A 12,874-nucleotide genomic window follows, 5' to 3' on the forward strand; every position below is an offset into this window, starting at 1 on the left:
AAAAAAAACAGAAAACTTACATGCTGAGGTTCCCTCTATGGGATCAGAGACCTCAGCCCAAATCAGGGTTGGTTGTTACAGAGCAAAAACTGAGCTTGATTCTACCTGGCTGACATCATGGTCTTGAGTTCTAAACAGATCCTGGCTTTCTGGGGAGAAGTCTTTACTGGTCCCCTCATGTTCCTCCCTGAATGAGTTTTACTGGTCATCCTGGGGCTGTGGAGCAGCCAATAGGCTTCACAAGCTGCCTAGGTTGGATGGTCTTGTAGTTAAAATAAAATCCTTCTCAGGTCCTCAAAAGGTTACATGCCATTTGCTGGAGTTTCTCAGTTCTCCCTCATTTCAGCAGAGGAGCTCCCAAGTGATTTGCTTTATATCTGATACCATTCCACATCCTGGTCAAAGACCATCATGGAGAGCTGCCTAGTAAGGTCCATGCAAAGGTCGTTATCCTAGCAGCTGTCAGAAGAACTCCCCGCTCTGATACCTCCCCAAACAGAGATGAGAGACTGAATATTGGTGCAGCTCCTCAAAACATAGTACAGGCTTTTGATGGTAAACTGGAATCCAGGAATGAATGGACAAATTTTAGCTATGTACCACTTTATAAATGGGAGAGAGGACATCTAGTTAACTTGACCTCAGAGCAGTAGAGATTACAAAGGTAAACAGGTCAGTAATGGTGACCCACCAAAGAGTGTGAGATAGCTTTTGTAAGCTGCCAAAATAGTTTGCAGGAGCAGCATTGTGTGTACATAAACCTATACGCCAGACTAACTTGCTTCAGAGCACAACTAGTTCACTTTGAATGAGGATTCCAAAGTTTGCAATGAATTCAGAGTTGATGTGCTAAAATGATTTACATCATGCATACGCAGGCATTTTCAAAGCAAAGTAGCTCAAAAATTTGTGGCTTAAACTTTCTCCTTTCCTCCCCCATGTGATCATATTCTTAATATTACTTTTAAAACCAGCAGGACAGTACAGCTGCAGAATCTTAACAGTGTTCCTTAGTATACACATATGGCCCCAGAGATACCAACACACAACTCCTTCAAAAAATGAGAAGGGAAGTTTGGAAAGTAGGATATCTACTAACACCCTGGATAGCTCTGCAATGATTAACCATGCCTTTTTCTTTTAATGGGTTTCAGTGGCAAGATTTCTAGGGTGCAGGCTGCCTAGGTATTTTCTGTTAGATCAGTCCTAGAGGAGAACTGAAATGCTTTTAAATCAATAAGTAAATACAAATGCATGTTTGAGAGTTCAGATATCAACGTCTCTCTTGCCAGGAACTGATGTTATCGCAAATACCCTCAGTCAGTGTAAAGCATGCAAGTCACAATCTTCTATAGGGGCCAAGTTGTGTGTCTCAGGAGGTGACTGTGCAGGTTATTAACTTGCAGTAGCAATGGAATCCTGAACTCAAGTCTCAAAAGTTAAAGAACCTTCTGGTTTACCTGTAAAATGCGTGTGTTAGCAATATTAAGGCAGCAGGTTTCTACTCATAGATTTTACAGCAGTTGTCTTCTACCTTTAGCTATCAGTATTACATTTTATAGTGAGTGACCTGTACATATTTCAGATTCCATCCAGCCTATACATCATTTCTAACTGAAGTCTAAGCTCATGTGTTCAAAGTGCTATGTTTTTGTCTTACATACTATATACTCTGGTTGGAATTTCCTTTCTGTGTAAACACTCTATATTATGTACTGCTGCTACACCTCTTTTAAAACAGTTTAAAATTAAATGCCAACTAAAAGAACATATTTATTGCTATGATACACAGTATCAGGGGAAAAAATTTAAAATACCATTTAAAAACTCCAAGAACTCAAATCTTGTTTGATTACAGAGGCTTTAGTGTGTGCTTATAAAATATTTGAATATCATATAAATATTATTTTCTGAACAAAGAAAACAAAGTGCAGGCAACAGTAAGCAGCATACTCTGCTTACATAATATATATATATATATATATATAAGGTGGTTGTAGTTAATGCCAGTATGTGTACACACACACACACACACACACACACACACACACACAGAGGCATTAACTACAACAACCTGATCCATCCAGGTGCTGTGTGCCTTCAACTCCCACTAGGAGGTGGGCAAAGCCTTATTGGACTGGGCCCAAAGATGCACTGAAACAATGGAAGGAGTTGTTATAGTAATGTCTATTTACTTTTTCTTATTGAGCGACTAAGAAAACTGCATTTTAATACCCATTGGTATGCACCAGCACACCACACTGTATGTGAGAGCATCACTGATACACAACATTTTTGATACATTTTCACATACAACATGTTTAGAATTTTCAGTAAGAGAGAGTTGAAATGGTTATGTAGCACAGATTACCACAGGGGAAAAATACTCAAACAGCCTTTTAAACAGTAAAGTTGAAATATAACTTTAGTGACTATATATCTTGCGGAAAGTAAAAATAAAAAACAGTATCTGACATACTTCCTGAAATTATAATACTGGCTTTCAGATATTAACAATCTAAAGTGCTTTCATCTTTCATACATGTTTAAACAACTCTCAATTTGTACAAAAATTAAAATATTTATAAAAATTATTTTGTAAATGTACAACTGTACATTTTAGTCTACTCCTGTTGCCTTGCCCAAGAAATTTGCATTTCCATCTTCAAAATCTCTCTTTTGAAACCAGGGCTTTGACTTCATTCCTTGAAGATAAGCATCGAGGAAGTAACAAATACCAGGAATGTCACTGGGAAAGTTGGGAGGAAGTTCTTCCCTTGAACGAGGGGTGAACACAAAATCTGGATATTCTTTTAGCAGCCTACAAGACAATTAAAATGATTTGGTTAAATATGAAATCAAACAGTACTACTGCTAGTGACAGCATTCTAGCACTTTTACATGTCTTGTAAATTAGAGCAGAATTTATTCCAGTATTTATCTATTATTTTAAAACAGGATAGATTGTCTTGCATATTTGGCATCCTCTTTGCTCACTGACTGACATACTGGTACCTGAGATGCTCAGGGACATAGTTTCTCCCTTTTTCAGCCATACAGGGTGTGTTTGTATTTCTCCTTGTTCTGAATGTACATGACAGATTTCTTATTAACATTTCAAGATAATATTTAGCATTAAGTAATACATGAAATTATTGCATATACCTGACACTAGATATTGAAGGGTTTGTCAAGTGAAATATGTAGATCTAATACTAAATAAAATCTTTACCTTATTTACACAAACTTCCCCTATGACACCTGAATTACAAACTGAAAGTGTATTTTGACATTTTAGAGATAATTGCTGACAGTGAATATGTGAAATTCAAAACACTTAATAGCAATCCCATTACAAGGGATATGTAGATATGGGGCTGCTCTGGTGCACTGGCCACACATGGTTTGTCAGAGTCAGCCACTGGCAGGTCTCCAGATAGGATGTTTACCTGAGCACCCACTGGAAAAGTCCCTGCAGCTCCCAGTGGTCACAGTTCACTGTTCCTGACCAATGAGAGATGCAGGAAGTGGTGGCCTAGCCTATGCCAGGAACAGCGAACTGCAGCCTCTGGGAGCTACAGGGAGTGTCAGTGGATGTGCTGGTAAACAAACCATGTGGTGGCCTGCCAGTAGCTAACCCTGATGAATTTCATGCAGCCTGTAAACCAGAGTTCCCTCAGCCCTGAGATACAAGTTTATGTTGCTTTAATGCCATAAATGCATCCTTAAAACAGCTTTCATGGGAAAAACTCACTTCAGAATCTGAAGAAGTGGGTCTTTCCCATGAAAGCTCATTAACTAATAAATAAAATTGTTAGTTTTTAAGGTGTTACTGGACTGCTTGCTTTGTTTTGTGAAGATACAGGCTGACACAACTACACGTCTGAGATCCCTCAAAACAGACATGTCATATTTCCATATGAAACATCTTGAAATACTGTTGAGCAAGCAACTCCTAACACGTCAGGAAGAAACGCAACTGATAGTAGTAGTAGTAATACTTAGATTCAACAACACTACATACTTCTCTGTGAGGTATAAATCAAGGAACTATCAGCTTAAACATTCTAGCTGATCTCAACTACCAGATAAAAACATGACAAAAAATGTAGATTTGGTTTCCCAGGGTCCACCTCATAAAGGAATCTATAGATCAAAACAGGCACTTTGAATTGAACACAGAAATGAAATGGAAGCGAAGCACAGGCTCCAAAGCACAAGTGAAATACAGTCTGTGTATAAAAGCCACTGCTAGGAAAGCAAGAAGATGTAATCTGCACGACCAAAGTTTCCAGTGGTCTTCAGGTTTCAGACTATGTCAAGTATATAATGCAATACTCTGACCTACTAGTGACAAAGACATGAATAATGGTATTGAGGACTACGTCTGCTATGTAACTACATCCTCACAACTTCTATACCATATATTTACAGGGAGAAAAAAGCATTCTTGGTCACCAAAGTTATGCTGACACTGAAGAAACTGTGGATTGAATAGATCTCTACAGGAGAAAAACAAGGCAGGATATCACCCTCATAGAAGGAATAAATATCACTTCTCACCAGGCTCTGATTTCCTCCCCACCCAACAACATCCCCTCCATTTTCATCTGAGTTAATTTTTTCAACCAGCACACTCTTATCCAAGCCACGATCTTGGCCAGATTCCGGAGAAGCCAAGAGATTATATCAACCGGAGGATGTGCAAAAGAGACACAGCTGTGTATCACCAACAAATTCAAACAAATCTTATCATCTCCCCTCATGGCCTCACACATACATTCAATGGGAAGGGTGACAGAATAGAACTCTCCTGTATCTCACAAGGGAAAACCCTCTATCTGGCTGACTGAACAATCTCCTATAACCCTTCTCCTGGGTCCTCTCTGGCAGAAAACAGCAGAGCAACATTAAGTGCAACTTGGTGTTTCGTCAGCAACGCCCACTGAACTGTCAACAATACTTAGGGGTCAATGGTATCAAGGACTACTGGCAGACCTAAATTAGTATGGGCACCTCATATTTGTCCATTACTAGAAGATCACTAAGAGGAATTGAATAGTCTAGGTTTCATACTAAGGTCGAAAATTAGATTGAACTGGGGCCAAGAATATTTGAATATACCACATCACTAGAATTCCTTTGCTACAATCTTCTGTTATCTGCCTTAATAAAGGAAATTTCAAGACTTGATACCCTACCAAATGTTCACTTGTTATTTTCAAAGGCGCCTATATGAGTTAGGTTCTTAGCTCCACTGAAAATCACAGGGGGTCCCCATGTACGGCTGTTGTGGATCACAGTGGCATGCTTCCTGGTGCTAGCACTTTGGGCAATCGGGAAGAAGGGCCAGGACATGAGGGTCCAGGAGTAGGGCCCCAGGCACATGCATGTGGGGCAATGCAGTTGCTGGGAGGGTGACAGTGGGGCAGTGAATGCAAGAACCCATTTGCCTGCTGTTGGCTGGGGGCCCACACAGCAGGGCAGTCTCCTCAGTGTGTCCAGAGCTGGCACAGCTCCCAGGAGCATGGACCAGCAGCAGCTGCAGGAAGGGACAGGCTGCCTCAGCCATCCCCATGCCCTCTGTGGCAGCCCAGCATATCTGAGCAGCCCTGAATGCAGGCCCCACAACTCAGAGGTGCGTGGTTCCCTTGGAGGAGCCACTCGTATTTGCTCTCCTGGCTGCCGCTTGCCTGAGACCTGCCCTTCTGCCCCAGCGGCCCCCAAGGCTGACAGATACAAACTCTTTCTGTGTCCCTGTGTCCCTTCACGCTGTGCATGGGTGCAGCCAGCAGGCTCCTCTGCGCTCCCACCCAGCGTGAGTCCTCTCGATTATCCAGAATATCTGCTTATCCAGCAACCTCCTGGTCCCGTATATGCCAGAGACCAAAGAGTTTACTGTAGGTACTCAGCCTCACTCCAAGACTTGCTGCTGTCCAGCTGTTGACTACCAATAATCAAGGTACAATTGTGAGGAGTAAGGTCAATGGATAAAATAGGAAAGCAAGTAATATGTTGGGAAAAAATGAAAGAAACTATTATGAAATTATTAAAGAAACAGTCACTGGTTTTAGATTTTTTTTTAAAGTATAAGTTGTAAATTACTGTACCTGTAAGTTGTTGGACTGACGTTTATTTTCCTAGGTATGCTGCAAGACTCAAACTTGTTGGCAAGGGTTACATTGTTTCCAAAGAGACAATAACGTGGCATTTTAACCCCAACAACTCCAGCAAAGACAGACCCAGAATGGAGGCCAATACGCATCTTTAAATAAAATATACAAGAGTAATTGTTAGCTAAAATAGTTTAATGTACTAAATTAATTCACTTTATTGGCTCATCCTTAATTTGAATGAATGATTAGAAGGTATGAATTTGGTGGTGGTCATTTCTTTTAGATACGTGCATTCAATTTTCATTAGTGAGAAGTAAATCTGCTAAGGGTCAGATTAAACTGCTTAATTTTACTGCCCATAAATATTACACAGACATTCATAACTGTGATTCAGTTGGTCTCTACTACCCTAAGTTAATCTGGAAAGGACAAAAGGAGTCACCATAGCTCTGTTTACCTTCTAGGGTGTTTGCAGGGAAGGGGAGTTATATAGCGGAAAGATGGACTAGTGACATGATTAAATAAATGTCAGAAGCATTGGAGTTTGTCTTGAGGTTAGAGGCGGAGCTCTAAAGAAGGAAACAACACATGCATGACATCATTCCAGGGGTAGAGATGGGCTTACCTAGAACAGAGGCTGGTTCTAAAGTATGGTTGTTGAATAAATGATTAAACAAGCAGGCTATTGAGTGCAAAGATTTTCTGGAGTATGAAGGAGTCTCTTCTGTGATTAGGATTAGGGTTTGTATATTTTGCTTATCTGATGTTGCTTATTGTGTTCCTTCTGTTTTATTTGTTCTCCCTTTAAAGCACTCGTGTGAACTATTCTCTCACACTAAAGATAAGATCTCTCCAAAACAGTGATGTTTGCCTCTGTTTGAGGGCATGGGAGCAAATGCAGTTGTATCTTTGGGTTTGGCTGTATCGTGGCTGTCATAGGGTCTCTCATCCTAAACTCTGACAGCAGCAATTGTGAAGAGAATTTAACACTTCTTCATGAGATATTGTCAAGTTGCCAGCATCTTCCTAATTATGTTTTAATTTCTTTATATATTGTGACTATAAGAAACAATGGGTTATGTTTCTAATAACACAGCATTCTCTCCGATAAAATGTGCAGCATGTAACCATCTCAAAATACTGACTGAATTTGAAAACAAACAAATAAGAAGCAAGGAAATATATTCAAAAAAATTGATAGAGGTCTTGGAGGCTTATAGGCATCATAAAAACAGGATCCAATCCAAAGCCCATAGAATTCAACAGAAAGACTTCCACTGACATATCTATTTTGGATTACTGCTACATTAAGTGCGTCTTGATGAAACCAGTAAAATATTTACTTGACAGGACCGTTTAATGCAAACATGAGCAGGAGTAAATTTGTTCACATGCTTGCCATTTTAAAAAAGATATAAACCCACTCCTAAAATTAAGTACATGCTTTGTTGCATCAGGGCCTCATGTTGTAAACACACCATAAATCAGGGATGTGCGAAGTGGTTGGGGGCAGGCTCTCTCAGGTGGAGCAGCATGAGTGGCTGCTGGGTCTCAGGCTCATCCACCTCATTAAAATGTTGAAATATGTTGCTGTTTTTACATCTGCATACTCACATTTATATACTGATTAATTAAGTTTTTACATTCTACAGGCATATTTTCTTACACGTGCCAAAAGGCTTGGTTTTTTTTTCCACGTGAACATAACTGAAATTTCCATTAGTTTGGGTTGCACTGGACAGGTTGCATGAGCCCACCTAATTGGGAGGACAAAAAGTGGGGCCTGATTTTGCTCACTCATGCTATAGATGACTGAAGTTTGGCTCAAGCAGATTTTAATGGTTTAACAGAAAACCAGGATGGAAAAATCTATCACATTTTATATATTCTTGTGATCAGAATTACTGCTGTCCAGACCATTCCAAAAGTAATTTTTTCTGCCTCCATTTGAAAGAAAGAGAGGCTTAGTGCCCTAACTAAAGTAACACAGCAGAATATTGCACATCCCTGGCAGCTACGTTGATGCTGAAATACTGAAAAACAAGATAGTAAAGTTCTGCAACTGATTTCAGGAAAGTTCAATACTCCTAACGGAGTTTTAGCTTTTTGGTTTCCTCTTTCTTCCTTACAGAACCCTAATGCCCAGAAGCATGAAACACCAGTCCTCTTGCCAGATCATTCTCACAGTCTTCTTGTTTACTCCTGATTATTAAACATTATGCACACAGTGCAGTTCATCCATAAAAAACAATACACCTTTCCACCCCAGAAATAAAAATCTATACATGAGTATATTTCTAATATATTTGCCTGACCTTGATAGGCTCTCCATGGGGAGACATCACCTCATCTGACAGTTCCATCATCTTCAGGGCCATCAGTGCTATTTGAACAGCATGTGTCTCACTTTCTTTGTGTAAACCCCCAGCCACGCAATAAGCATCTCCAATTGTCTCCACCTAAACATACACATCAGTCTCTCTTACTGTCTATGCAGTCTGAGATTAAAAACAAACAAGCAAACAAATGTGGCATGGTTTTAACTGCTCTCAGTGGGCCCTGTCCTGCAGTTCTTACTCAGAAAAAACTCCCACTGGATGCAAATGGAATTGTATCTGAGGAAAGACTGAGTCCTGAAAAGGTAATTGGGTCAAGTCCTGAAAAGAGCAATTGCAAAGACTGCCTTGCACTGGTGATGGCAATTGCTTTTATGATGCCACAGTACTTCTCTCTTCCTGTGGGGCTCAGGCACAGACTTTGATCAAACGCTTGCCTCAGATTCACACCAGTGTACCTGAGAGCAGAAATGTAGCCTATCGCCTCAAACTTTCAGCAAGTTTCCCACATGGTTGCACAATCAGCTGACGGTTTCATTCGGTGACCTGTCAAACTATTGTAGTTAAGGTCTGTGTCAAAATAATTTTTTCAACTCCTATTATTCTCTAAGCCAGGTTAGTCTCCTTTTCCCTTACACCTCCCTCCTCCTCCGACCCCCAAGACTGCCACAGAAATGCAATAAATTCTCTACCTTGTAGACATCTAGCTCTCCGCACTGGTAATCAAAGCGAGTATAGAGCTCATTAAGCATGGTGATAACCTGCATAGGTGAACACTGGGCACAGATGGCAGTGAATCCTACAATGTCAGAGAAAAGCATTGTGACATTACTAAATTTCTTGGCTTGAACAACTTGTCCCTGCCACAGCTGCTGAGCAACCTCACCAGGAAAAATTGAGCACAAAAGATCTACTGTCTTCTTCTTCTCCTCTTCCAGAGCTTGGTGGGCTTGCTCAAGGGTAGCTTTAAGCTTTCCTAATCTCTTCTTTAGTCCATCTTGAGCTCTGGCTTGTTCTCCTATCAAAACAACATCCCTCAGTGCATTATGAATTGGAATATCAGAAAGATATAATCCACGTCCTGTAAAATCTTCTAATCGATCCACACAAGGAGATCCCAGGAACAAGACAGCACCAGATTCTAAAATATAGATCATTTGGCCTTTAAGATCCATTACCTGAAACAATAAAAGACAGACGAGTCATCCATAGCTTTGACAATATTTAAAGAAAAGGAAGAATCAGAGCAGACGTGCTGTATCACACAAGAAACAGTTTTGTCCTGTGGCCTTGCATTTTTTAAAACTAATTAAAAGGGAAACATAGGATGCTGTGCTATAGCCCCCTTAAAGCCATACAGTGGACCCAATCAATTACCAAACCTACTGTTGGACTCCTAGTTGCCAGAGTAAAACCAATACCTGTGGGATCAATGCCTATTTGTTATGTGGTATCAAGTTATACTGGGGAGAAAACAATAGCCAACAGCATAATTCTGTGCATTTTTTGGTCTGCATTTGTTGATCAGTAATCTATAAATTTGCGACAACAACTATATTATCTGTTTCAATGCACCAACTTATTTATGTTTGTCTGAAGGAAGATGAGAGGGAATTCACTGCTCTTTCAACAGCAGAACTTCACAAACTAGCACAGTTTTAAAATAAATAGGCATAAGTAACACGTGCATTATGTTTTAATTATCCACTAAAGAAAGGAAAATGTTTTGCATTAATTATTTATTTTGTTTACTTTCTCACTTAATATGCAAAGATACTGCATAGCTCTCATTAACGTTGTTTTTATAGGCCAAATTTTCAAGGAGCAGTCAACCTATGCTCCTTGTAAATGGATGCTTGCACGTGTATGACCTGCAAAGGCAAATGTAACTTTTTTCAGGCACAAATGAATACACACACTTGAAATCTGTCATCTCTTAAAAACTTCTCGATTGGAGTGCCCAATACATTCACCACTCACCAGACGTGGAGAATAGGACACTGCACTGTGGCGAATATGGGGGTGGTCAATCAATGGCTCTCAAGCTGGATGAATTTCTTGGAGCCTTTAAATGTGGCTCCTCCTGAGAGCGGCTCACAGGGACTGCTGTCTGCCTGCTCTGCACACATGACACATCGCTTGGAAGGAAAAGCATGTGGCGGCAGTCCTGGTGAGTTGCCAGCATTGAATTAGAATGGCAGGGGAGCCAGGCTTGGTGGGAGGAGAAGGGCATTTATTTAGAGCAGAGGAGTGGGTTAAAACATTTACAAACATTCACAGAACTGGAGAGACCCTGGGAGGTCAGCAAGTCCAGTCCCCTGCCCTCTTGGCAAGACTAAGCACCCTCCCTGATGGATTTTTTTAAAACCTATTTGCCCCAGAACCCTAAATGCGCCCCTCAAGGATTAGGCTCACAACCCTAGGTTTAGCAGGCCAATGCTCAAACCACTGAGCCATCCCTCCCCTCTCAGTGTTGGGAGTGCCTAGCTCTATAAAATTATGTACAATATAATGTGGCAAATATGGGAAGATGACAACCACAAAGCTGTGGCCACACTAGCCCGTCCTTTTGGAAGTGCTATGGTAATGTGGCAGGTTGGAATATGCTAATGAGGTGCTGTCATGAATGGGAAGAAGTGGCTTTCAAAATCATGGGGCTGTTTTGAAAGGCCCCTGACTACAGGGGAGGCGTGCATTTCGAAACCGGCAGTTTTGAAGCGTGCGCAGCTGCCATTATGTTAATGAAGCATTGCATATTCATGGCAGTGCCACATTAGCATAGCCCTTATGAAAGGAGAGGCTATGTGGCCATGGCCAAGTGTGGCAATCTTAGAAAGCCTATTGGACATCACTGTTTAAGATTCTCTCTATTGCTGCACTTCAGCAATCAGTAAGAGAAATGGAATTTAGACTAACTAAAGCAGCACTCTCATCTTCCCCATTTTAAGATAAGCATTGACTAAAACATTTAATATAAGCTTCTTGGAGGGTGAGGCTGAATGATTAATGGGGTTTGAACTGAGCAGAAGCCAATGATGATCAAAAGCTACTATCTGAGTAACAGTGCCTCAGCCTGTTTGCCGGCAACCCATTGTCCATGGAACTAAAAAAATCAATTAATCAACAGATGGAACTAACTGGCATCCATGACGGCACTGTCAGAAGCTGACTGAATCTGAAGAGCAAACTATTCTCTCATACCCTCCAGATCAGGGATCAGGCAGATTTGCAGAGCACTATGGTAAAGTCTGCACTGTCACTGCCTCTGTTCTGCAGATGCGCTGTCACTAAGCTAATGTGTCTGTCTCCAAAGGGACAGTGCTTCCTTGGCTTTACTCTTCATCTCAACAAGCAACCGATACATTTTCTTAACAAAAACAGAGAACCGACTGTTTCAGCCCTTACTCAGATGACACGCCCAGGGAAGTCAAAGAGTTTTGAACAAATAAAAGCTCTGGGATTCAGCACACATTTTGTTACACAACCTTCTGCATGTAAGTAGAGGTGAAAGTCTAGTTCCCTGTTTTGTGGAGAAAATCAAGGCTAGAAAACCATTATTTTGTTGTATTTGCATTGGAAGGTAGAAAAATCTAAGATTACAGGCGATATCTTCATTATAGTGGCTATTAATTTATAACCTTACCCCTTATAATGAAAAGCAAATCAAATAAATGCTTCACAGAAATAATCAGTTCTTACCCTTGATGACTTCTTAACAGCATTGTCCCACCTCCTCACTCGTACAGTAAACTGCATATTGAGCATTGTCATGATTCCACTAAATGTGCTGTTTATTCTAGGCCTAAGAATTTCAAAGTACTCCTCAAAGTTAGGATTTGCTAGAAAGTCTCTCCTGTTCAAAAGTCTCCTTATCCCATTGCCAACTTGAAGAACGGCCATCTCCTTGTCGAACATGACGTGAAATGGGAAAGTCTTACAGAACAGATTGGCAGAAATCACAACAGAGGACTGTGGTTTACATGGAGATAAGCAAGGTCTTGTGCTTTTGACTAGTACGGAGTACAACAAATATGGCTGGTTAATAAATTCTGTGCAGTCATTACGAAAGCAGGGGGGCATCAGCATCACTTCCACTTCAGTATCATACAAAACATGAGCTGCTGCTTTAATAATGCCAGGCAGAATGAAACTAGTTATTTTCTTGGGAAAGAAATAATACACGTTTAAGTAGTCTTGATCTTTTTCCAGGCATAATATGGAGGCTTCCTCAAGTCTGCCCTTTTTGTCTGCTTCTTGGCAATGGCCACTCTGTTTCAGAAGGGTACTGAAACTGTTCAAGAAGTCCTTAAGGGTTCCTCCAACAACTCGCAAGATGTGTTCATCCTCTTCATAACATATTTTGAATAGCTCTTCACCAAGAGATTCCTTTACAGTATCAACTGGAACACCTACAAATGTAGA

The 12,874-nt window shown here is 40.6% G+C and overlaps 1 protein-coding gene across 1 annotated transcript in view; it reads right to left on the reverse strand.

The window, feature by feature from the left end:
* Positions 1 to 1,855: 1,855 nt before the first annotated feature.
* GUCY1A1 (guanylate cyclase 1 soluble subunit alpha 1) overlaps positions 1,856 to 12,874 on the reverse strand; it is a 48,185-nt gene continuing 37,166 nt past the window's right edge. The window contains exons 5-9 of the mRNA XM_074991887.1: positions 12,152 to 12,861; positions 9,145 to 9,630; positions 8,432 to 8,575; positions 6,111 to 6,265; positions 1,856 to 2,821 (exon numbers count right to left, since the gene is read on the reverse strand). Coding sequence (XP_074847988.1) covers positions 2,620 to 2,821; positions 6,111 to 6,265; positions 8,432 to 8,575; positions 9,145 to 9,630; positions 12,152 to 12,861 — 1,697 coding nt within the window. The 3' untranslated portion in view covers positions 1,856 to 2,619. The remainder of the gene's footprint in view (positions 2,822 to 6,110; positions 6,266 to 8,431; positions 8,576 to 9,144; positions 9,631 to 12,151; positions 12,862 to 12,874) is intronic.

This window comes from Carettochelys insculpta, chromosome 4, assembly GCF_033958435.1.
Source record: "Carettochelys insculpta isolate YL-2023 chromosome 4, ASM3395843v1, whole genome shotgun sequence".
In the NCBI taxonomy this organism is placed as follows: Eukaryota; Metazoa; Chordata; order Testudines; family Carettochelyidae; genus Carettochelys; species Carettochelys insculpta.